Source organism: Carya illinoinensis, chromosome 15 (genome assembly GCF_018687715.1).
Source record: "Carya illinoinensis cultivar Pawnee chromosome 15, C.illinoinensisPawnee_v1, whole genome shotgun sequence".
NCBI lineage: Eukaryota > Viridiplantae > Streptophyta > Magnoliopsida > Fagales > Juglandaceae > Carya > Carya illinoinensis.
This window is the reverse complement of record NC_056766.1, coordinates 34,084,295-34,110,876: the sequence shown is the minus strand read 5'-3', so window position 1 is coordinate 34,110,876 and position 26,582 is coordinate 34,084,295. Positions and strand designations below refer to the sequence as shown.

At 38.4% G+C, this 26,582-nt stretch overlaps 1 protein-coding gene across 4 annotated transcripts in view; it reads left to right on the top strand.

Annotated features, from left to right (window-relative positions):
* Positions 1-26,582, top strand: part of LOC122296029 (DENN domain and WD repeat-containing protein SCD1-like) — a 43,294-nt gene that overhangs the window by 12,822 nt on the left and 3,890 nt on the right. For 3 of the 4 annotated variants that reach the window (XM_043105411.1, XM_043105413.1, XM_043105412.1), the window contains 12 exons: positions 366-523; positions 8,083-8,130; positions 9,473-9,530; positions 9,658-9,741; positions 17,146-17,407; positions 17,502-17,701; positions 17,812-17,876; positions 17,980-18,103; positions 20,217-20,398; positions 20,510-20,581; positions 20,669-20,829; positions 20,932-20,973. In XM_043105411.1, the coding sequence (XP_042961345.1) occupies positions 366-523; positions 8,083-8,130; positions 9,473-9,530; positions 9,658-9,741; positions 17,146-17,407; positions 17,502-17,701; positions 17,812-17,876; positions 17,980-18,103; positions 20,217-20,398; positions 20,510-20,581; positions 20,669-20,829; positions 20,932-20,973 (1,456 nt within the window). Of the gene's footprint in view, positions 1-365; positions 524-8,082; positions 8,131-9,472; positions 9,531-9,657; positions 9,742-17,145; positions 17,408-17,501; positions 17,702-17,811; positions 17,877-17,979; positions 18,104-20,216; positions 20,414-20,509; positions 20,582-20,668; positions 20,830-20,931; positions 20,974-26,582 lie in introns of those variants that run through there. The other variant, XR_006238365.1, reaches the window with a different exon arrangement.

Here is a 26,582-nt window from a genome sequence, read left to right as displayed (position 1 = left end):
TGTTACATTGGTTTTACAGTATGATTTTTCATCACTTAATTTCTTCCATTAGTTTTATGGCATGTTTATTCTTAGTTATCAATATGTCAAGGTTTCAGAATACAATCAATAAAATTGCCTTTTTTTAAAGTTAATTTGTTTGAATAAATTCATTTAAAGTAATTTGCTCTTTCTATATAAATTATGGCTTACGAAAAGAAATTAATATCCAGAAGTTGACCCAAGATGCATTTTCATTGCTTTGATCTTAGGCATGTTTTTCTTTTCTTCTAGACCTCTAGTTGCTGTAGTACACTTTATATGGAATTTGCATATTTGCAATGGCAATTACTCTCTCTCTAAGTACAATTGACTTGTTTATTCAGCTCAAAACGGCAATCAATCGTGCAACATCTCGGAATGATTTAATTACAATTAGAGATGCGCTTGAAGTCTCTGCTGAAATGCATAAGAAAGATGCTAATAATGTTTCAGACTACATCCAACGCCATCTTATATCTCTCTCAATCTGGGAGGAGTTGCGGTATGTGTTGCAAGTCATAATTTTACAAGATTTTTATATCGTATTTCACCTCCTTTTCCTTTCCACAAGTAGGAGTTACGGCATGTGCAATTGATTTCTCTAAATAATTACATTTTACCCTTTATTTTTAATATTACATCTGGAAATGAGTGTGAAAATAGCTTGATTTGTTATTAGATACTTTCTGCTCTTATTTAAACATCATGGTCACTCTCAGTTGAGGTAACTCAGATGTACATGCTCAGGAGCTTTTGTTAAACCAATTGAACACATTATTCTGTGCTTTGTAGGATTATGACTCTCAAATTTAGCAGTCTTGTTTTATTTGTATTGTATAAGTAGGAAAATAATAATCATAACTGAATGATAACAAAAACTGCAGTGTCACGTATCCAATTAAAAAGAAAAATCATAGTGCATGATAGTACCTCAAAATTTGAACCTTAAAGACATTATGAGTGGAAAGTGCATGATAGTAACTCAAAATTATATGGGCTGGGCCCAATGATTCATTTTTGTGTCAAGATTGTATGAAATAGCCTTCTTAACTGGCCTTGAGTGTTCTGTATATTATATATAGACTTTACAAGAATGCTATACATGGAAAGAAAGTAAGTTTCCAAATGGTTCTAGCCCTATATATGGAAACTATTTTCTGTCAAAGTTGTATGCTAACTGTACAAGCATAAGTAAAATAAGGAAAGCTGAAATAAGGAAACAAGAATTATGGACAGCAAAGCTGTCCGTTGACAGCCTCCCTCAAATTGATGCGGGTTGATCAACAAGCATCAATTTGCTACCTAAGAAGCAATGTCAGTGGTGAGTGAGAGCTTCGGTAAAGATATTAGCAATTTATAGTTCAGTGGAAATATGTGAAAGAGTGATAACATGAACTTCAAAGGCTTCATGGATAGAGTGACAATTGACTTCAATATGCTTTTTGTGCTCATGATAGATAAGATTGGTCGTGATCTGAACAACACTTGTATTATCGGTATATAAAGGGGTAGGATCGGTCTTAGGGAAATCGAGCTCAGCAAGCAAATCTCGAAGCCAAATAATTTCAGAACAAGCAAGAGACATTGCCCGGTACTCAGATTCTATAGATGGCTTAGAAACTTTGTCTTGCTTCTTACTCTTCTAGGAGATCAATGCATCACTTAAGAACACACACCAACTAGTGATGGAGTGACATGTATCAGCACAACTAGCCCAATCAACGTGACTATAGGCATCAAGGGGAGGAGAATTTCCGGCAAGGAAGAATAAGCCACAAGTAGAAGTGCCCTGAATGTTGTGTATGATCCTACGAACAGCAGCCAAATGAAGATGATGGAGAGTTTGAAGACATTGGCATATTTGCTATACTGCAAAGGAAATGCCCGGTTTAGTAATGGTGAAGGTAGACAAGACCACCCACCATCTTCTAGTATAAACTGGGATTAGCAAGTAAGTCACCCTCCTCTTTGCGAAGTTTGACATTCAATTCCATGGGAGTATCAACAGAGGTGGCCTCCTGCAGGCCGGCTGTAGCCACAAGGTCACTAGCATACTTATGTTGATTGAGTGAAATACCAGATGGACTATGATGCACCTCAAGACCAAGAAAATATGTGAGAGACCCAAGGTCTTTCATATGAAAGGACTCTGAGAGATGAGTCTTGAGCTGGCCAAGTAAAGCAGAATCGGAACCAGTAATCACAATATCATCAACATAAACCAAAAGAACAACAATACCTATGTCTGATTTCCGAAGAAACAAGGAAGTGTCATACTTGCTTTGCTTGAATGAAAATTGTAATAAAGTGGTTCAAAATTTATCAAACCAGGCCCTTAGAGCTTGATTGAGACTATAAAGGGAGCAATGAAGCTTACACACATGCGAAGTCAATGAAGAAAACAATCCCGGGGGTGACTTCATATAAATACACTCTTGAAGATCCCTGTAAAGAAAAGCATTTTTGGCATCCATTTGATGTAGTGGTCAATTATGGGAAGTAGCAAGAGTTAGGATAATACGAACAGTAGTCATCTTAGCTACAGGTGCAAAGGTCTCTTCATAATTGATACCATATTCTTGATTATTCCCAAGTGCAACAAGCCAGGCTTTGTAATGATCCAAACTCCCATTGGATCGGACCTTGACTGAGTAAAACTCTTTTGCAACCCAGAGGAATAATGGTTGGAGGACAAGGCTCAACATCCTAGGTGTGATTGGCCTCTAGGGTGGCGATTTCTTCCTGCATGGCTTGTCGCCAACATTCATGCTTGGCAACTTGTGAGTAGGATGTGGGAATATCAAAATTGGACAATGCAGCAATAAGAGCTAAAATAAAATTGCCAAAACTGGAAGAACGAAACCCATACCTATTTGGAGGTACTGACACTCTAGGAGAGCGACGTACCAAAGGCACTGGAGGTACTATAATTGACTGAATCTGGAGCATGGTAGGATCAGATATCGGGGAAGTCACCAGAAGAGATTGTGGGTGAGGACGTCTCTTATATACAATACGTGGTTTAAAGCGAGAGTTGATAGGAGGAGAATCCAAGAACTGCTGCTCAAATGAGAAATGAGGGGAGAACCACAGTTGAAGAGGAGGACCAAGAAGACATAGGGAAAAAAATATTGATTTTTAATAACATTCCAAGATATACTTGTATGATGTAATGTAGGATCATAGTAAACAAAGCCTTTTTGACACATTATATTCCAAGAACGCACATTGAACAGCTTGAGCAAATAATTTATGTCGCTCATGAGGAGGTAAATGAACAAAATATACACAACTAAAGGTACAAAGATTATCGTAACTAGGTTGCTTTGCAAACAAGCGAAATAGGGAGACTCCATGTGTAGGACTTGGGAAGGTAAACGATTAATCAAGTGAGTAGCAGTTTTCATAGCTTCAACCCAGAACATGGAGGGAACAAAGGCTTCTAACAAGAGAGTACGTACAACATCCAGAAGATGGCCATTTTGATGTTCGGCTACGCCACTTTGTTGTGGAGTAGCGGGACATGATCAATGATGAATAATACCTTTATAAGCCAAGAAGTGCTGAAACTCATTAGACAAATATTCACCACTAGAATTTGTGCGTAATGTTTTGATAGAAGCAGAAAATTGATTTCAACATACACTAGAAACATAGTGAAAGTACGAAAAACCTCAGATTTAGGGCGAAGAAAATATACCCAAGTAAATTTGCTGATCATCAATGAAAGTCAGAATATTTAAATTTTTCATGTGAACTAACCGGGGAAGGTCTCCAAACATCACTATAGATAAGATCAAAATAGTGAGAAGCTCGATTATCATGCAAAGGAAACGGGAGAGTTTTACTTTTACCAAGCTTGCAAGAAGCACACTTAAGAGAGGAAGAGCAACATTCTTTATTACCAAGTAAACCAGAGTTCAATACATGAGATAACTTATGAATATTGGGATGGCCTAAACAACGATGCCACACCATACTAAGATCTAGAACATTATTACGAGCAAAGGAAAAACTAAGAGAAACTGAAGAAAATGTTGGAATAGGCATAAATAGTGTAAACAAGTGCCCCACTTTAGGTCCCTTCGCGATTGACTTCCCTGTTACCACCTGGTCATGTACAACACAACCATCACCGGAAAAATTAACAGCACAATTATTATCAACTAATTGACCAACAGAAATAAGATTCATGGAAAGCTGAGGAGCACGAAACACATAAGTAAATTTAGAAGAAACATCGCCAACAACAGCTATCGACAGGTAGTTTGAATAGTAGATTTTCCAACGTAGGGCTAAATATGACATAGAGCTGTGGGATTATTCGTCATGTGATTAGAGGCCCCCGAGTCCACATACCAGAGTTTAGTAGAATTGTTACCTTGGAGCCCCATTGCTAATAATGCTGAAATCAACATTTGTTGCACCATTTGGGGTGTATGGTAATTCGCTGCAGGAGGTGCAAAAACATAGGAATCACCTGAAGAAGAGCCATTCGCTGTAGAAGACATTGCTGGAGGTGCAATAATCGAAGTCTAAAATACTTGAGCCTGACGATTCTGGCGGCAGATACAACACTCTTTGATAATGTGACCCTTCTTGCAATAAGAACAGTATTTCTTGGGACAATTGGCTTGTTGACTCGAGTTTCACTTTGAAAAAATTGATGAGTTGATTGGGCAGAATCGTCAAAGAGTGGGTGTGAGCCCGAAGTAAATCCATTATCGCCACTTAATCACTGACTCGTACTTCACCAGCATGAATTCGCATACGTCCTTCCCTTTCTTAAGAATAGGTGAGAGACTAGCTTGTACAGCTTGTCCGAGTCAGTAGCTTTAGTAGTAAGTAGCTCTCTTGTTTTTAGTCAAGTAAGCCCTACGTAGGCGAGTTGGAAAGGCAGCAAGTAAGGACTAGTTGTTTTCACGATCTCAATCTTCGATCAAGCTACTTCGTTCCTTCTGTGATGAGAAATTCCCTAATGAAAGCTAGCCTTCTTCCATCGGATGCATTATCTAAAGGGGGGTAAACATGCTACAGATTCCGTAGTTCCATTATTGGATTAGCTTACATTACCAAAGGTTAGAGGAAATGTCGTAGATCTCAGTTGAGAGACTGAATGCGGATACTTTTTTTTAAGAATGAAAAAGGAAAAGAAAGACTTCGTCCCACTCTCGGATAATGAAATCACCAAATGCTGCTCGACCCCTGAAGAAAAAGACACTCCGACTGAACCACTTATCTATTCGTTCTTTCACGCTGTCCCGACTGATGAGCATCACTTAGGCCTTCATTCATGAGACTCTGCTAGGATCTGCAGCGCTTCAGTAGGCCCTAGGCACTGATGTAAGGTTACAGTTTTCACCAATGCTTAATACTATCTAGTTTACATTGTACTCCCATAATAATAGGGCAAGAAAGCGGAAAAAGCAAGTACAACCATCTTATCCGCGATATGCCCATGTTCCTTGCAGCAAAAACATTGCAAATTTTTAGAATGCATAGGCGAGCCTCGTCCATGTGCAACATAAGCCACATTTCTTGAACTGCCAAGAGATTGCTCCAAAGTAGCTTGAGTGCTAAAACGTTGTTCTTGGCGAAGTAACTCACCAAAACAAACATCAAGAGAAGGAACAAGAGATTCAGCATATAGGAGTGAATAGATTCATATTCTGGGCGTAGTTTCATAAGAAACTGATCACGTCAACTAGTTTTGTGAAGATTCTGAATAGTCGAAAAAGTGGCAACAGGAACATCTGCGGTAACCAGATCAGTATATTCATTCCAAAGAGTAAGAAATGCTAATTAATAGTCTTGGATGGAAAGAATGCCACGTTGAAAGATGGCAATCGCATGTTCTAATTGAAAGCGACGAGCATCTTTATTTTGATGATCAATCTTCATCAAGTAATTTCACATGGATTGAGCAGAACAATGAGGAAGCAAGTTGGTGACAATATGTGGCTCTACCGAACCAAGAAGCCAAGACATGATCCAAACATCAAGCATAACCCATGAAGGAGAAGAATCGAAATCCTTGGATTTGTCAGTGCTGGATGTTGGTGCAACATCCGTGCCATCAATATGACCCCAAAGATCTTTTCCCTTGAGGAAAAGTTGAAGCTGAAATGCTCAGGAAGAGTAATTGTTGCTTGTAAACTTGACACACTCAAGTGCAGAGTACATGGCAAATAACCACAAAGCCGAGAGCCACAAAGCACACAAAAATTGCCAAAAAATACCTAGACTAAGCCGAAATCCCACCAGATGGTTGCTGTGATGGCAAAACACCCAGAGTAGAAAAAAATGTGCCGAGAATGTGCCAAAAAACACCAAACTAGAAGCAGAAGGTGCCAAAAAACTCCAAGAACAGCACAGACCCCACCAAAAAATAAGAGAGACACCTCCAAAACTGAGAAGGAGAAAAAAAAATTCGAAGGAAGCTTGGACTTAGCAGTCGGCTCTTGATATCATGTCAAGATTGTACGAAATAGCCTTCTAAACTGGCCTTGAGTGTTTTGTATATTATATATAGACTTTACAAGAATGCTATACTTGGAAACAAAGTTTCCAAATGATTCTAGCCCTATATATGGAAACTATATTCTGTCAAAGTTGTATGCTAATTGTACAAGCATAAGGAAAATTAGGAAAGCCGAAATAAGGAAACAAGATTTATGGACAGCAAAGCTGCCCGTTGACATTTTGAAATTCTTTTATTTTTTTGATAAGTAACATTTTGAAATTCTGAAAATCAAAGTGAGATATTTGGGAGGTTCTGGACACCAGAAAGACAATTGATGCAAAGCAATGAAGAAAGTTAGATGGTGAAAGCCTGAATGGCATATATAAAAAATAAACAAGATATTATGTAATTTGTTTTAGGTCGGAGTGATTGTAGCTTGTTACTGATGAAGCATTGTTTTCATGTTAATGCCATTATCATTACTGCTTTTTACTATTGATAATTCTTAAATATGTTTGACAGAAACGATTTAGTATGCTTTAGCTATATTCCTTTTCTTAGAATCCTTTCACTTTTTGTCCTTTTCCTCCTTTGTAATGGGTTAAGATTGTGCTCTGCAAATAACTATAAGAACTTCTAGCAAATACAATCCCCAGTTAAGGATTTTTCCTGTGTTGATTAGATGAGTGTGGAATTCTTCGTTTTTTATTTAAGTAGCCTGCTTTCTTCTTCTAACTGTTGATTCTTTTTTCTTTAGTTGTCGATACTCTGAGTATTAAAGCCATGTTTGGTTTGCTTGATTTTGAGAAACATTTGCAGTAGATTTGAAAATTTTTTAAGATTATTGTTTATTGGGTCTTGTGAAAGGAGAGAAATTTGAATAATTTTTTTCAAATATGTTTTGCATTGGCGTTTGTGAGAGTGGATGGTAGAGTTGAAAAGTTGTTTGAAAATAATTTTTTAAGAGTAGATTTTGTTTTATTTTTATGTTTGGGTAATGATTGGATGAGAAGTTGAAAAGTTGGAATGTTGCATTTTTTTAGATTTGAAGATGTTTGGTTTGATTTGGAAAAATCTCTCTGAAAAATTTTGAGAAAATTTTGAAAAACTAGAGAAACAACACATGACCTAAATTTGTCAGATTTCAGACTATTTCACTTTCAGATATTTTTAGACTATTTCACCACCATTCACTAACTATTTCACTACTCTTCACAAACTACTTCACTATTATTCATATATATTTTGAGATATTCTTTGCATCCACGAGGCCTTAATTAGATTCCATATAGTCAGGTATTAGGAAAGGCTGTGGGGGCAATGTGTTGTTTATAGAAGTACTCTTGTTTACTTCTTCCTGAATTGGGCTGCTGAACTTGTCTGGGAAAACAAGAGAGTGTTCAGTTCTCTTTGCCGCCCAATATTTATTCCTCTAATTTGCAAGATTTGGGATTCTTTTATCATTAGGATTCTTCATTGTTCTATAAAAAATTGAATCACTTTCACTCGCATAAAATGCATGTTATTTTCTTGAAGTCTAATGAGTTGTGAAATAATTTAGATTTGGAATTTTCATGCATTTTTTATGATCTTCACAGATTCTGGGAAGGATACTTCGACTATCTAATGGAGCACTCTTCAAGCAAGTGAGACTTTTGTAATTATTTTTGTTTTGGTTTTCTATTGTTTTATTGTTTTTACAATTTATTCTGAATTTGTCTTAGTCTCTTGCTTTATTTGGGGTATACATTTTATTAAAAATATATTTTCTTTTGCAATTGTTTGTATCTGTGCACAATTATGCCATGCATTTGTTTCCTAGCTGCACATCCAATTGAACCCACATTCCGGTAGGGTTTCATTAAATAGAAGCAAGTAAATATGACTCAACTAAAGGTTATCAGCTGTAGTTGCTGGAGGTTTTTCTATGGCTTTTTAGTCGAAGCAAGTAAATTTGGTTTGCTTAACTTATGGAGTGGGTAGGTGAATAGTTCCAATTTTACCTAGTAAATTGGCATAATTTACCTAGTAAACAAGAGTTCAAATTTTACTTTTAGAGGTGGTTTGGGAGTTTGAAACTTGCTTTTGTTCAGTGGTGCCCTTCTTGGGAAATGGTTCTGATGGTACTAAAATGGAAGTAAGACCTTGTGGAAAGCCATGGTGGATTCTAACTTTGGCCATACTTGGGGAATGTGGTGCTCTAATGAGGTACATGAGCGATATGGGGTGAGGTTATGGAAGAATGTTAGGTAGTTGACTATTCTAAGACTATGTTTTGGCATAATTTATGGTGTGGTGGTAGAACCCTTGAGGAAGCTTTCTCAGAGTGAGGTTTCAGTGGCTGATTTATGAAATTTTAATGAGACCCCTTAGTGGAATGTTAAATTTTTCAGAGCAGCTGATCACTTGGAGGCTGATGCCTTAATAGTTTTGAAGGTGCAGATAAGATGCTTTGGGCAACTGCCAAGGAAGGGAAGTTCATTGTCCGATCTTTCTATAAGGTCGTTATGGCTCATAATAGTAACCGATTCTCATGGAGGAATATTTGGTGCACCTTTTTTCTTTTACTAGACAACCTTTTTAGGTAAACTTTCACTATGGACAAATTAAGGAAACGTCATATCATTGGGACATATTGGTATTGGTACTGCATTATCACAATGAACAACCCACATGGTCACGATTTGCATGGTGTGGTGCATTTAGAGGGAAGGGAATGACAGACATTTTGAGGATCACAAGCAGATGTTGGAGGAGCTTAATAATTTAATTTTTTAATAATTTGTTCCTTTGGGTAGCTATTATAGATTGTAATAGGCTGAGTTTGAGTTTCCATGATTTATTTTGCCTCTTTTCCTTTTTCTAATTAGGTTTTCCTCTTGTATGCTACATGTGTAATTGGGCTCTCGTGTTTTTCAATAAATTCTTCGACTATTTATCAAAAGAGAAATAATTCCTCAATATTCTTGTTATTGTATTTTATGTCAGTTCAGCAAATTACGCATCTCTGGTCACTGCACAGCTGATTGCAATGGCATCACACATGGTATGTGTGGTCTTTTTTTATTTACTCCTTTTTTCCATTTGACCACTTTTCCCTACCCTGACCACATTTTAAGTTACACATTTTTTCATTCTTTTGAGCTCCAATTCTGTTTTATTTCTTCATGAAGGTTGGGTTGGGACTTCCTGATGATGATGCTTGGTATATGCTTGAAACAATAGCAGATAAAAACAGTGTTGGATACAAGCAGTTTGTAAGTGAACTTTCTCTTTTTCCCCTTTTGGACTGCTTGATTATTTTCAGCTTTTTACGTTTCTGATTTATGGTGGCATATTGATCCCTTTTCTCCTTAGCTTATATATATATATATGATGAGGTATTTCGTGGTTGTTAGATGTTGTTATTATAATGACACAAGGAAAACCCAAACAATATTCGAACTTAGAATCCAAAGGAACTTATAAGGTTATAATTGAAGTTCCTTAAAATCATTATAAAACCCATTTTCATCTAGTAAGGAACGTGCAGGTAAGCGCAAGATTTAAAGCTTGAAAGCTTTAACATGCAGGTATCGTGCAGGTAAATTGAAAGTTTTAAATCTTTTTTTAAAGCTTTGGAACGTGTAGTCTTTTGGAGATATAGGCAACCACAAGAAGTCACTATTGGAGGAGCTTTATGAGGTAGAGAGAGCATAGGAGGGACATGCCCTCTCTTTGGAGGAACTTGCTTGGAGGACAAAACTAATTTTAGAATTAGAGAGGGCTACCCTATTGGAGGAGATCTCTTGGCGGCAAAAATCTCGAGCCTTGTGGTTGAAAGAAGGTGATTGTGGCATGAAGTATTTTCATACTGGCCAATTCCCATAGGCAAACTAATGCCATTGAGATGATGCAAATTGACAGATCTATTTGCACGGAGGTCCTAGTGATCCAAGCAGTGATGGTTATTTTGATTGGCTAGCATTTGAGCCCATTGAGCAGCAAAATTTCACTTGGTTGGAGAGGTTGTTTGAGGAGGGAGTGTCAAGGTGTATGAATTGGCCGAATGTTTTGGCCTTGAGTTCTGTATATTATATATAGACTTTACAAGAACTATACATAGAAAACAAATAAGTTTCCGCATGATTCTAGCCCTATACATGTAAACTATAATCTGTCAAATAATGTATGCTAACTGTGCAGAATAATGAATGGAGAAATAAGGAAATAATGTGGGCTGAAATAAGGAAAGAAGTATGGACGGCAAAGCTGTCCGTTGACAGCCCCCCTCAAATTGATACGGGTTGATCAACAAGCATCAATTTGCTACTTAGGAAGCAATGTCGATGACGAGTGAAAGCCTTGGTGAAGATATCAACAATTTGTAGTTCAATAGAAATATGTGGAAGAGTGATAACGTGAGTTTCAAAGGCTTCACGGATGGAGTGACAATTCACTTCAATATGCTTTGTGCGCTCATGATAGACAGGATTGGCCATGATTTGATTGGCACTTATATTATCGGCATGTAAAGGTGTAAAATCGGTCTCAGAAAGTCTAACTCCGCAAGCAAACCTTGAAGCCAAATAATTTCAGAACAAACGAGACATTGCCCGGTACTTAGATTCTATAGATGACTTAGAAACTTTGTCTTGCTTCTTACTCTTCCAAGAGATCAACGCATCACCTAAGAACACGTACCAACTAGTGATGGAGTGACATGTATCAGCACAACCAGCCCAATTAGCATCGCTATAAGCAGCAAGGCAAGAAGAATTGCCTGCATGAAGAATAATCCACAGGCAGAAGTGCCTTGAACATGGCATATGATCCTACGGACAGCAACCAAATGAAGATGATGAGGAGTCTGAAAAAACTGGTTGACTTGCTATACAACAAAAGAAATGTCCGGTCTAGTAATGGTGAGATAGATACCCACCAACTTCTGGTATAAACTGGGATCAGCAAGTAAGTCACCTCCTCTTTACGGACTTGACATTTAATTCCATGGGTGTATCAATAGAGGTAGCCTCCTGTAGGCTAGCTGTAGCTAGTCACGAGCATACTTGTGTTGATTGAGTGAAATACCAAAGGGACTACGATGCACCTAATGACCAAAAAAATATGTGAGAGACCTAAGATCTTTCATATGAACGGACTCTGAGAGAGGAGTCTTTTGTTGGCCAAGTAAAGCACAATCGGAACCAATGATCACAATATCATCAACATAAACCAAATAACAACAATACCTATGTCAGATTTTCGAAGAAACAAGGAAGTGTCATACTTGCTCTGTTTGAATGAAAATTGTAATAAAGTGGTGTGAAATTTATCAAACCAGACCCTCAGAGCTTGTTTGAGACCATAAAAAGAGCAACGAAGCTTACACACATGGGAAGTTGGATAGGAAAACAATACCGGGGGTGGCTTCATATAAATACACTCTTTAAGATCCCCGTGAATAAAAGTATTCTTGACATCCATCTGATGTAGTGGCCAATCATTGGAAGCAGCAAGAGCTAAAATTGTACGAATAGTAGTCATCTTAGCCACAGGAGCAATGGTCTCTTCATAATTGACACCATATTCTTGATTATTCCCCAATGCAACAAGCTGAGTTTTTTAACGATCCAAACTTCCATCAGATCGGACCTTGACTGAATAAACCCATTTGCAACCTAGATGAACAATGGTGGGAGGACAAGGCTCAATGTCCCAGGTGTGATTGGCCTCTAGAGTGGCAATTTCTTCCCGCATAGCTTGGCATCAATAGTCATGCTTGGTAGCGTGTGAGTAGGATGTAAGAATAACAAAATTGGACAATGTAGTAGTAAGAGCTGAAATAGAATTGCCAGAACTGGAAGAAGGAAATTCATACCTATCTGCGGGTACAAACACTTGAGGAGAGCGACGTACCAAAGGCTCTGAAGGTGTTGCAACTGACTGAATCTGGAGTGTGGTAGGATCAGATATCGGGTGAGCCACCAGAAAGGACTGTGGGCGGGAGCTTCTCGTATACACAATACCTGGCTTAAAGCGAGAACTGACTTAATGAAGATTCGAGAACTGCTGCTCAAAGGAGGGGAAGACCATAGTAGAAGAGGAGGGCACAGAGGACATAGGAAAAAAATGTTGATTTTCAAAGAAAATAACATTCCTAGAAATGCATGTACGATATAATGTAGGATAACCTTTTGACACATATTATATCTCAAGAATGCACATCAAACAGATTAAGACATATTATATCCCAAGAATGCACATCGAATAGATTAAGTATATAATTTATGTCGCTCGTGAGGAGGTAAATGAACAAAACATACATGAGAAAAGGTACAGAAGTTATCGTAACTAGGTTACTTGACAAACAAGCGGAAATAGGTAGACTCCATGTGTAGGACTTGGGAAGGTAAACGATTAATCAAGTGAGTAGCAGTTTTCAAAACCTCGACCCAAAACATGGATGGATTCTAACAAGAGAGTATGTATCACATGTAGGAGATGACGATTTTTGGGTTCGGCTACTCCATTATGTTGTGGAATAGTGGGACGTGAACATTGATGAATAATACCTTTAGAAGTCAAGAATGCCTGAAACTCAGTAGACAAATATTTACCACCTAAATCTATGCGTAATGTCTTAATAGAAGCAGAAAATTGATTGTTAACATATGCTAAAAACTCAGTGAAAGTACTAAAAACCTCAGATTTAGAGCGAAGAAAATAGACCCAAGTAAATCTGCTATGATCATCAATGAAAGTCACATAATATTTAAATTTTTCATGTGAACTAATCGGGGAAGCTCCCCAAACATCACTATGGATAAGATCGAAGTAGTGAGAGGCTTTAATAGCATGCAAAGGGAAGAGACGAGTTTTGCTTTTACCAAGTTTGCAAGAAGCACACTCAAGAGATAAAGAAGAACATTCTTTATTACCAAATAACCAGAGTTCAATACATGAGATAAGATCTGAGTATTGGGATGGCCTAAACGAGGATGCCACACCGTACTAAGATCTGGAACATTATTACAAGCAAAAGAGTTAATAGAAGAAACTGGAGGCGGTGCTGGAACAGGTAAAAATAGTGGAAACAAATACCCTACTTTAGGTCCCTTCGCGTTTGGCTCCCCCGTTACCTGGTCTTGCACAACACAACTATCACCAGAAAAATTAACAGCACAATTGTTATCAACTAATTGATCAACAGAAATAAGATTAGTGGAAAACTGAGAACCAAGAAACACATCAGTAAGAGACATCTCTCACAATAGTTATTGGCAAAGAATTTCCATTGGCAATCTGAATAGCAAATTGACCAGTGTAGGGCCAAACATGACACAGCGGTGGGATTATTCGTCATGTGAATAGAGACCCCCGAGTCCACATACTAGAGTTTATTAGAATTGTTACCGTGAAACCCCTTGTTGATAATGCCGCAATTAGCATATGTTGCACCATCTTCGGTATGTAGTAATTTGCTGCAGGAGGTGCAAGAATAGAGGAAACATCTGAAGATGAGCTATGTGCTGCAGAAGTTGCCGCTGGAGAGGCAATAACAAAAGTCTGAAATGCTTGGGCCTGACGATTTTGGGGACGGATATGACATTCTTTGATAATGTAACCCTTCTTCTTGCAATAAGAATAGTATTACTTGGCACAATTAGCAGCGATATGCCCAAATTCCTTGCAGCAAAAACACTACAAGTTGTTAGAATGCATAGGTGGTTCCCGTCGTTGAGCAGCATAAGCCATAGGGGCTGACCAGGAACTGCCATGAGATTGCTCTAGAGTAACTTGAGTACTCAGATGTTCTTCTTCACAAAGTAACTCACCAAAACAAACATCCAGAGAAGGAACAGGAGAGCGATTCAGCAAAGATGAGCGAACAGATTCATATTCGGGGCAGAGTTCCATAAGAAACTGATCACAACGACTAGTCTTGTGAAGAGTTTGAATAGTCGAAAGAGCGGAAATAGGGACATCCGTTGTAACCAAATCAGTATATTCAATCCAAAGAGTCAGAAACGTTGAGTAGTAGTCTTGGATGGATAGACTGCCGTGTTGAAACATGACAATCGCATGTTCTAATTGAAAACGACGAGCACCATTATCTTGATGATAAACCTTCTTCAAGTAATTCCACATGGATTGAGTAGAGCGATGAGGATGCAAGTTGGTGACAATATGTGGCTCCACCGAACCAAGAATACTATACATTATATATTATATATAGACTTTACAAGAATGCTATACATGGAAAGCAAATAAGTTCCCGCATAATTCTAGCCCTATACATGTAAACTTAATCTGTCAAATAATGTATGCTAATTGTATAGAATAATGAATGGAGAAATAAGGAAATAATTGTGGGCTGAAATAAGGAAAGAAGTGTGGACAGCAAAGCTGTCCGTTGACACCGAGGTTCATGAAGTGGTGAGAAAGATGATCAAAGACAAAGCACCGGGGCCAGATGGATTTTCAATGGTTTTCTTACAATCTTGCTGGGAAGTGGTGAAGGAGGATTTAATGAAGGTATTTTATGAATTTTTTCAGTTTGGAAATTTGAGAAAGTCTCAACACCACTTTTATTGCACTTATTCAAAGAAAACTAGGACATCGGAGGTTAAGGATTACCGGCCCATTAGCCTTGTGAATGGGGTGTATAAGATTATTTTCAAGTTGCTTACAAATTGCCTAGGAGGAGTTTGGAGCGGATCATTAGGAAACCCCAAAATGCATTTGTTAGGGGAAGATAGATTTTGGACTTAGTACTCATCGCCAATGAATGCCTAGATAGTAGGCTAAAATCGGGCAATCTGGGTCTCTTCTGCAAGTTGGATATAGAGAAGGCCTACGATCATGTTAACTAGGATTTCTTGTTGTATTTGCTTGGGAGTTGTGGTTTTGGGGAGAGGTGGTGCTCTTGGATTATGTGGTGCATATCGACGGCACGGTTCTTAATTTTGGTGAATGGCAATCAAGTTGGTTTTTTTTAACGACTCCCAAGGTCTATGGTAAGGGGAACCCCTGTCCCCACTCCTCTTTGTCATAGTCATGGAGGCATGTAGCAGAATGATTTCTATGATGGTTAACAATGCATTCTTGGCTGGTTTTTCGATTGGTGACATACATCGAGGTACTCTACATATTTTTTATTTGTTGTTTGTAGACGACACCCAAATTTTTTGCGAGGCAGATCTAAACCAAATTCAGGCACTAAGGGCACTTTTACTTTGCTCTGAGGCCATGTCCGGGCTGAAAGTGAATTTATCCAAGTTAGAGTTGGTTCCAGTTGGTAACATTTGTAACATTTGGCTATTGGCTAACACTCTCAGTTGTAAGGTTTCCTCTCTCCATATGAATTATTTGGGCCTTCCTTTTTAGACGAGGGCAATGTCTAATGTACACTCACAACTACCATTGCATGGGCAATGTCTGGTCTCGTACAAACCATAGCATACATTTGAGAGCTAATAGGCTGAGGCATAGGGTACCTTACTCATAATCATGCTCCTCCTTAGTCTTCGGTGACTGATCCTTACTCTCAGTATGTCCATTCTCTTTGACATTACGCCATCTAAAATCTCATTCAGATGCATTTTCATTCAAAATATTGTAATATCTAACTCAATGCCATAATCTCATTGGAATTTGTAATTCCTTTGAGCTCGATGGAGAAAACAAACTTCTTCACTGGATCCCTCCCCTCTTCTTCATTGCTTGATGTGTTATGCTTTTAGCCATGATGCCCATTGTCGCACCCCTTAGATTTGCAGCACTTAGACACTGATGGAATTGTTTCTACTTGTCTAAGTCATCCATTATAGCATGTCAAATGTTACGCATGAGGACTAACCTTTTAATGTCTAGCACATGGCAACCATGAGGAGCCATTGAAACCCAAGTTTCAACACCAAATCTTATGGTGATCAAGAAAGAGACATTAGACAATACTCGGAAAAACTAGCTCATTAGTGTATGAAAATCTACCAAAGAGATACACAGCAAGATAAATTGTTTCACCACCTTATGAAAATCCACCCGAAAGGATATAGAGCTAACCGTGAAAAAAATGATCCTTTTCTTAACAAGCCATGGCTCAACCTATCAAGATTTTATATGCCTGGTGAATACACTGATATATTCATAGAGAAACCCTAATGTTCAAAATTCAGAAAGCCAAAAAAAAAAAAAAGGTTTAACTTATAAATTTCTTGAAGTACTGGGTATTTGAAGCAGCGTTCTGATGGGGCTTCAAAATGAGGCCATTGAAATCTGTTTCAGTTTGAAGTGCATTCAAACAGTGGTATTCTAGAGAGCTGCTCTGATGTGTGTTTGGATTGGATTCCAACTGTGTACCTGCCAGTTCTTTTTCCAAGTAATAGAGACATTCACGGAAGGCACGCAACTTCAGCTAAATGATCTTGGACATTCTACTGTCCTTGTTCATCAGCTCTTGGTTTGGTAGTTGGCAAAGAAAATTGATATGGATTTAGGTTAATTCTGCTCATGCCTTTTTGACTCATTGGATGTTTAGTGTTGAGCTAATAGGTTAACTTTTTTGGCCACTTTTTTCTTGTTCAATTTTTGTTATGATTTTTTTGCCATTCCTTTTGATTCGATGTTCTTTTTATGATTTCCTTTGCTGAAAACATACTTTCCCCACCTTGTCACAGATTAAACTTAGAGGATTCTTGTCACATACCCAGCAACTACGTATCGCATACTGGGGAATCACTTCTACAAAATCCCAATCCATGTCATCTCTAGGATTACCATCCCCACGTTCAAAAGAGGCTACAGATGAGAATCAGCCACCTGCCGAGGCTTCTGTTGTTGGAAGGAGCTGGGTTCAGAGCATGTTCAGCAGAGACACGGCATCAAGAACAAACTCTTTTAGTCGCGTTCGTAAATGGGCTTCTGATGCTGGCAATGCAGGTACACTTTTGTCATCGTTACATGCATGCATCGTAAGTTTTTCTGTTAAGGTAATCTTACTACAACCACATGGTTTATTGTCTTCCAATCCTAGACCCAAATGAGAATGGGACTCCTCGTAAACAAGATCTATTGGCTGGAGGACAGAAGAAAATTCAAACCAATGTTCGCATACTTAGGGGTCATAGCGGTGCTGTTACTGCTCTACATTGTGTGTCAAGAAGAGAGGTGTGGGATCTGGTGGGTGACCGTGAAGATGCAGGTTTCTTTATCAGTGGAAGCACAGACTGCTCTGTAAGCTTGAAAGACAGCTATTTTCTTCTAAATTGCTTGAGAGGCTTTTTATAAAATGTCATGCAGGTCTTAAAGATGTTAATGGATATTCATTTTCTACAATCATGCAGGTTAAGATCTGGGATCCTAGTCTTCGCGGTTCTGAACTTCGGGCAACTTTGAAAGGACATACAAGGTTTTCTTTCCCCCCTTTGATTGAAGCCAAGCTTTCCTACTCCCCTTGCCTCACTGTTGCTGTTTGACTCACCATGCATTAACTCTCCTTTTTTCATTTGTAGAACTGTCCGTGCAATAAGTTCTGATCGAGGTAAGGTGGTATCGGGATCTGATGACCTTTCTGTTTTAGTATGGGATAAACAGACAACTCAGCTTCTGGAAGAGCTAAAAGGCCACGATGGACAGGTTTTGTGTACTCAATGCATCTTTCTTTGATTGCAAAAAAATAAAAAATAAAATAAAGGAGTATGGAATAAAAAGGGTGTATGCATAAAGCATGTGTGGAAAAGTGGCCAATGCATTATACATTAGGTTCAATAAGATTTTAAAACCAAAGAATTGGTTAAAAAAAAAAAAAAAAAAAAAAAAGGTCTCATGCCATGCCCCCCCCCCCCCTCTCCCCAAAAAAATAATAATAATAAAAAAAAAAAAAAGAAATAGTCTTCTTAGCTCTCAAAAGCTAATAGAAAACACACGTATTTTGGTTTTTACTAAAACAAAAGGTTTAGTCCCAAATCCAAAAATTTGATTCTTTTGTGAAACTTAAAGTTTAATGTAATACCCCGGATTAGGTATAAGAAGTTGTGAATGAGATCTCACATTGTTTGAGATAGAGAAGTTCTTGCCCTTTATAAGCATTCCAATAGGAGCCAATTGTAATATTAACTATGCATTTTGGAGTATAGGCCCAGGTATGACTTTGACCTTATTTTAACATCACAATAATATTTTTTTTAGTTAGGTTTATAAAAGGGAAAACCTTCAAATCGGATTTGGTGTAAAAGTGGATTTTACACCCTCCAATGAGAGGGAAACACGTTCTATATCTATTTTTCTTAACATAGAACCAACTACAACAGATAAAAGTCACTTTTTTTTCATCTTGCTTCTTACCACATATACATTAGTCGCTCAAAATCCCTTTTTACATCTTTCTTCTTACCGTAGTCCGTGGACCCATGAGTCCCTCAAAGCCATATCTGTTCTCACATGCCATTGAAGTCCGGCACAGTTGTCTCTCTCTATCGATTTCCGGCACTTTTGTCTCTGGCCACTCTCTCTCTCTCTCTCTCTCTCTCTCTGTTAGCACAATAACCTCATTTTAGAGACGAATCACACAAAGTGTGGTAAAAAAAAAAAGACAATTTTATTTTATGGCCTTTTTAAAATTAAGTAGTGTGGTAAATTTATCTTGCAATGTGAGCATTTCTGGTGATACTGAAGATGGAACATAGGTTGTTGACGCCATACTTCATCTTTCTTTTTTACCTTTTGGCGTTTTTATCCTTTTCTGCTTGTACTTTTTATTTTTGATTTTCTCACTTCATGTTGAATTGTGTGAAATCTGCATATTCTATGCAGTCGATTGGTTTTGTTGGTCATGGGATTGCTCTTATTGGTTTAATTACAGCAAATCATCCATCAATCGCCGAAACTATTATGCCGAAATGATACCCAACGAGAATAGTTGTTGCGGTGGAGTGGGAATATAATAGGCGGAGAGAGGAAGTCTGGTTAAACCCATAGCTTGGAAGAAAACCTCATAGCTGTTAGAATGTCATGCTGAAGACAATTTTTGATCAGCCATTTTTGGTAGTCTGATGTTGATAACTCTCAGAGCTCTTATTCACTACCTTCATTCTATTCTAAACAATTATGAGAGCTCGAGTCTCCTTGATGAGAGAGAGAGAGAGAGAGAGAGAGAGAGAGAGAGAGAGAGAGAGAGAGAGATCAGGTTGGGCGGGGGAAGGAGACAAAAGTAGTGGCAAAATTAATGCAGATTCTGCATGCAATTTGTATTGCTAATTTTGTTAGAATTCCTACATGTTTGCTTATTATTGATCGGTGTAAAATAGTGAAAGACACCCGTCTGGCTCCTAGCTCCTCCCTTTATAAAATCATTTTTGTATGACAACATATAGTAAAATATATTTATTCAAGAATTAAAAAATATTTATTTATTATATAACATTGGTTCACCCCCTTCCCCACAAAGATCAATTTCAACTCCACCTCTAAGTAGTGGGTTAATATTAGGAGGTGGATTATATATATAGGCTTGGAGCTAGCGCTCATCTTCAACCCTATATATTGTACCAATTTCTATTTTTTTTACCTCAGTTAATTTAGACACCCTTTGAAAACGATAACACCATAAATAATTGCAGCTTCTGAGAAAAATTCCTGGAATTTATTTTTTGCCTCCTTTTCTTTCCAAGTAATGAAGACATTATGGAGAGAAGTGAAGCATATGCAGTTGACGATTGCAATTGAATTAGTCTATTTTTTGTCCTTGTAGGTTAGTTGTGTGCGCATGCTGTCAGGCGAGCGTGTCCTCACTGCTGCCCATGACGGTACTGTGAAGATGTGGGATGTAAGAACTGATACATGTGTGGCAACCGTAGGCCGTTGTTCAAGTGCAGTTCTATGCATGGAGTATGATGACTCAACCGGAATATTGGCTGCTGCTGGCAGAGATGCGTATGTATATTGAAAGTAACAATTATGCTTGATGCTTCAGATGATCAAATTTTGCATGTTAATATCTGTCTGTATATCTAGGAACCTAATTGGTGAATACTTGCATTACAGGGTTGCAAATATCTGGGACATCCGTGCAGGTAGGCAGATGCACAAGCTGTTAGGGCACAGCAAATGGATTAGGTGAGGTGAAAGATCATATAATATACATTTTCTTGCTTCTATAGTTTGTTAGGGATAGTAAAGATGCTTTGACTGTAAAATATGCAGGTCAATAAGAATGGTTGGCGATACCTTAATTACTGGTAGTGATGATTGGACAGCACGAGTGTGGTCTGTTTCACGGGGAACATGTGAAGCTGTTCTAGCATGCCATGCTGGTCCAATATTATGTGTTGAGTATTCCCCATTGGACAGAGGAATAGTAACAGGTTGAACCTTATCACCCATTCTGTTTGCTGTGTTCTTTCCATTTGCTTTTCTGTCATGCCATGCTGGTCCAATATTTATTAGAAAAATGATGTCCTTTTCAGGTTCAACCGATGGGCTGCTGCGGTTTTGGGAAAATGAGGAGGGTAAGAGCATTAATGATCTCTTGACTACTGAGGTTTTTTCTTTCCATTCCTTTGAGGCGAGGCTATGGCTATAATTCAGCCTAGTCAAGCCAAGTATTGAAGGCTCAAACTATGCTGTTAATTTAATTTTCTATTCAAACACAAGCTCATCGAGCTACATTTTATGTTCTTAAGTGGTTCTTTTTTGTCAAACGAGACCAAGCTTTTTCATGAGCTGCTCAAAAAGTTTTATTTTTTGAAATGAAATAAGTTTCATTCTTGAAATCTTACAATCTTACATGAAGTCAATTTAATAATTAAGCTAGCTTGGTAAACTATATACATTAACTTTTAAAAATTAAATCGGAAAATCTTGTATTTTTAATCAACTATAAATGACTTTTTACTAGAAAAAGATAGGTTATTTATATACTATATTATGACTTGTGCAGATTTCAAGAAACCAATTTTGTGCTTATAATATATTTATATAGTTCATGTATACATACATACATATCTATATCAAGAAATATATTCGCGTAGATTTAAACATCTATTGTATTAGGGAGTTTGAAATGCTCTTTCTCAATACCTATTACTTTGGGAAGCTTCTATATATTTCAGTATGCTGAGTTCCATGTCAGGTGTTCCACTTTTATGTGCCTTTTATAATTTTTAATAAATTTTCTTTACTCGTGAGAAAGTTAAAAATAATATTATGCAAAAAATATGAAGTTATACAAGCTTCCCTGATTTGAGCCTAGACTCAGAAATGAGCCTAAATATTGGTTCGACCTTGGAAATGAGCTGAACTCAAGCAGAGGTTGAGCTATTTCTGCACAGCTCAGTTCGTTTACAATCCTAGGTGTGGCTGCTATTTGCTTTTATATAATATGATTGAGTCCATTGCATCAAAGCAGCTACACAGATTTCCATATAGTTTTTTTTTAGAAGTAAAAAGTTGTTATTATCAATAGGCATGGCCAAGTACACTGGATGCATACAAGAGAAAACACCTAGCTATGATTCATGAAGGAGAAATAGACACAAAGAAGTTCTGTGTAGGGAAACTTCCGAGGGTGCGGTACACGAGAATGAGGTTTACTCTGTAAGGGTGGATCCGAAGGGCCCTGTCTTGGAGAAGTTCTCCAACCAAAAATACAAAAAAAGATTGTGTTGAAAAAGAATCTTCTAAGCTTCTCTAGGGAGCATTCCTTATCATCGAAGTTCTGATCATTTATTTCCCTCCTGATACACCACAAGAGGCAAATTGGAATCATCTTCCATATTGCTGCAATTTACAGGATACCATGAAGATTTCTCCAGCTGGCAAGAAGATCAGCCACCCTCCCAGGCATAACCCATGCTAACCCAACTCTGCCAAGAATGTCATTCAGCCCTAGAAACCTTTCAATGAAGCAGCAAGTGGTCCACAGTTTCACCACTCTTCCTACATGTACAGCACCAGTTGATCACAATAATTTGGCGTAGGCTATCCATGGTCAGGATCTTCCCTAGTGCTGCTGTCCATACAAAAAAAGCTGCCTTACTCTTCCAGCGTTCCTCCAAGGGAAATGGTTATCCTGATTAGTGTTGACCTTGTAGAATGAACGGATAGAGAATTTCCCTTCTTAGAAAGACTCCATGACATCTTATCTGCTTCTTGAATCCTTGTTCCAGTAGAGTACAATAAACTGAAGAATTCTGTGAGCAACCCAACTTCCCAATCATGTACCGCTCTAAGGAATTGAATGTTCCATGAATAAAATCTCCAATAACTCCACCACCAATGCATATTGTCTGCACACGATCCTATATACGGTTGGGAAAGTGTTCTTAGGCACTTTATCGCCACACCAAATATCGTTTGAGGACAGGTGCATACCTTATCCCAATTGACAAGCTGAAATTTAAATTGAGTCCACTCTAAAGGAAGCACATTGGAGCTTCACTATGCGATTTCCACACTGGCCGATATAGGGAACAATGAGAGCAAATACTTCAGCAAGCTTGAGTGTACTCTTTATTAATGTGATCTGACCACCTTTCAACAAGTACAACCTCTTCCAACTTACCAACCTGTGCTCACTCTCCTTAATCACTTCATTCCATATGGACCTAGCCTTGAAGGACGCTCCTAATGGGAGGGAGGCCAAGCTACTTCATGGGCAAAGAAGATATCTTATGACTCAAAGATCTAGCCAAACTCCATAAATTTTTAACATTCCCCACTGGACTGGGACCATTTTGGACTTAGAATGGTTCCCCTTTAAGCCCAACACAGCCTGAAAGCTAAGAAGTGCCCTTAATGAATGAGTTTGATTTCGATCCACATCTTAGAATATCAAAGTATCATCTGCAAACAAAAAATGAGAAATGTTAATAAAACCTCAGTTATGATTCCCACCAAAAAACCCTTTACAAGTTCATATAGTTGGACATGTTTGCACCTCGGTTATCATTTGCATCCTCTTGTTATGTAGGTTTCATGATATAATTCCAATATGTTAACCGTATAGTGCCATATCAGAAGAGAGTATTTGCACTTTTTTTTATAGCCATCATGAATTCACTGCTGCGAGAAATATGAAATCGTGGTTAAGTTATTGTAGGTTAAAAAATGCTGAATTTCTTACTAACCGCCCGCTGAATGCACAATACTTGTTATACTGGGCTCAATTTTTTATGCTGCTTTCTCTATCTCATAGACTATAATTAGGTGTTTCTCTCTTGCATATTACCTATGTACTTGGGCTATGCCTAATTATGAGGATCAAAAAATTTTCTTATCAAAAAATAAATTATGGAAGTTTTCATCAGTGAAATTACAACAAATCTTTGGATCCAATAATCCAGAATTATGTTTGCGTGGAATTGTATTTGCGCTTATGCACAGATGTGGATTGTGGACTACTGGATTGGAAACTTTTCAATATGAAGATAAATGCCACAATATATGTAACAAGCCAAGGGAAAGCCATAGCCACATTTAGGCCCATATCAATAGGATTGGTTAATGTTACAATTGGAGTCCTTTGGAATTCATTATAAAGAGTAAGAATTTCTTCCCAAACAATATGAGATCCCATTCACCACCTTCCATTATAGGTGGCTCCCCTCAAGTGCTACATTTCTGGGTTGATTTGGCTCTAATAACCATTTTTAATGCCCTAACAGAAAGCGGAAGCCACATCAAGACCCATACTCCATGAGAACTAGTCAATGTGAATGGTGTCCCTTGGAATCCATTATGAAGGGCAAGAAACTCTCCATACTAAGCAATGTCAATCCCATTGCACTTTCCTATACTCAATCAGGGATATTACAACTTATGCATATGTTTTATTTAACATAATAAAAGAGGAGGTGGGTGGGGGATGATTTGTGTCGGTGGGAGATGTGTTCTTGAGCATCTATGCTTCATATTTTGAAGATGCGAATATGTTCAAAAGAAATCTGTGAGGTGTGTGAGCTTGATGTACTTTGTTGGCCCACCTTCTATCATTTTAAGCTTTTAGGAGGGTCTATTTCCTAAAAGACCACTGCATCCTGGACACGCAAGGGCTGGATTGGGTTCGTTGTTATGTTATTTGGCTTGAGATTTTTTGTGACCTTGATATATTTATCAGCCATCTTTCTAGCAGCTTAAGCTTTGAAAAAGATGGTTACTAAGGAAAGCGGGAAATGGTTATCATTTGTGGGCTGCCTTGGTTTGAAGTTTCCGACAGCCCTCAGCACATTATTGGTCTTTCAGAGACTCCCTCCAGGGTTCTATGCACAGTGGCAGAAGAGGATGATGAGTCATCAAATGATGGGGTGCTCTCAGATGATGAGTCATCAATTGGGTCAGATTTACATTTAGTATGCAAGGAGCTTGGAGTTGATGCTCAGTTAATTGATCTGGGGGATTCCGGGGATGTGCCTAGTCCTCTTTGTTTGTTGCCACTGGCGGCTTCATGGGCTGGCTTACAATCAGATTGGGTCCTACTAAAGGTAAATGAAATTTGTTATTGCATCGGGATTTCCTGCGAAGGTCTTGAGGACCAGTTTAAAGCTCTACTCACCGCCATAGAAGCAGGACAGCCCCTCCCTGCCAGTTCTGCCACTAAAAAAGATAGGGAGCTTAAGAGGCTTGCTTGCTCCATAAACTATGATGCAAAGGAAGGAAGTGTGAGCAGGGGGAGACAATGATAGGGTGAACCTTGGCATTCCATGAAGCCCAAAATTTTTTCATGGAATGTTTAGGGATTGAATGACCTGAGCAAGTGCCTTAGAGTGAAGAATTTAATATGGGAATGGAAGGCGATGTGATTTGTTTTGTGGAGACTAAGCTGAAGTTTATTGATAGGCACACATTAAGAAGTTTGTGGAATTGCTCTTAAGTGGGATGGACCACCCTTGCTTCCAAGGGTGCTTCCAAGGGTGCTTCAGGGGGCATTATAGTGATGTGGGATAAGAGGGCAGTTAATGTGGTGGAGGAATACGCTGGGGAATTTTCGGTAGCTTGTTCTTTCTCAAATGTGGAAGACGGTTTCAGTTCGTAGGAGTTTACGGACCTAATGATGAAAACAGTAAAAAACTTATATGGGATGGGATTGCTGGCCTGTGCAGTTGGTGGGATGTCCCGTGGTGTATCGGGGGAGATTTCAACATCACTCGGTTTCCGAGTGAAAGGTCGGGGGTTTCTAGCATGGGTTTAGCCATGGCTCACTTTTCAGCTTTAATTTTTGAGCTGGACTTGGTGAATCTACTTTTAGCGGGGGAAGACTTCACTTGGGAGGCCCACTTTCCCAATCTATGCCAAAAACTGCTTCCTAGGCTTTGCACTGATCACTTTCCCCTTTTATTAGATTGTGGGGGTCTTCATGAGAGACGGAGATACTTTAAATTCGAGAACATGTGGTTGAAGGTTGACGGGTTTATGGAGAAAGTTAGATCGTGTGGGCCTCAAATCAACTCACAGGCATTCCTAGCTTTGTTTTAGCCAAGAAACTTAAAGTTTTGAAAAATGATCTAAGAAAATGGAACATGGAAGTCTTTGGGAACATTAATGACCAGCATAACAAACTGTTTCAGGAGCTGCAGCAATTTGATGAAAAAGAGGTAGATAGGGCTCTTTTGGCTGATGATAAGGTAAGGAAAATGATCGTAGTAGCTGAGCTGGAAAAAATACTCTTATGGAGGAGATCTCGTGGAGACAAAAATCCCGGGCCCTTCGATTGAAGGAAGGGGATAGGAGCATAAAGGTTTTCCACTGAGTAGCTAATTCCCATCGAAGAAACAACGCCATAGATGTTCTTCATTTGGAGGGCAGGGTTTTGTTGGACAGGGTCGCTATTAAGGATCACATTGGCCACTATTATTGCAAGTTTATGATAGAGCAATACCTATGGAGGCCAAGGTAGAAGGAATAGTTTTCGATTCAATTGACCAATCAAGTGCGGCTTGGTTGGAGAGGCCATTTGAAGAGGATGAGGTGCTTAGCATACTAAAAGGGTTGGATAAAGACAAAGCACCAAGCCCAGATGGCTTCACAATGGCTTTCTTTCAAGCTTGTTGGGACATTGTCAAGGAGGATCTCATGAATGTTTTTATTGAATTTCAGTCATTAATGAAATTTGAGAAAAGCC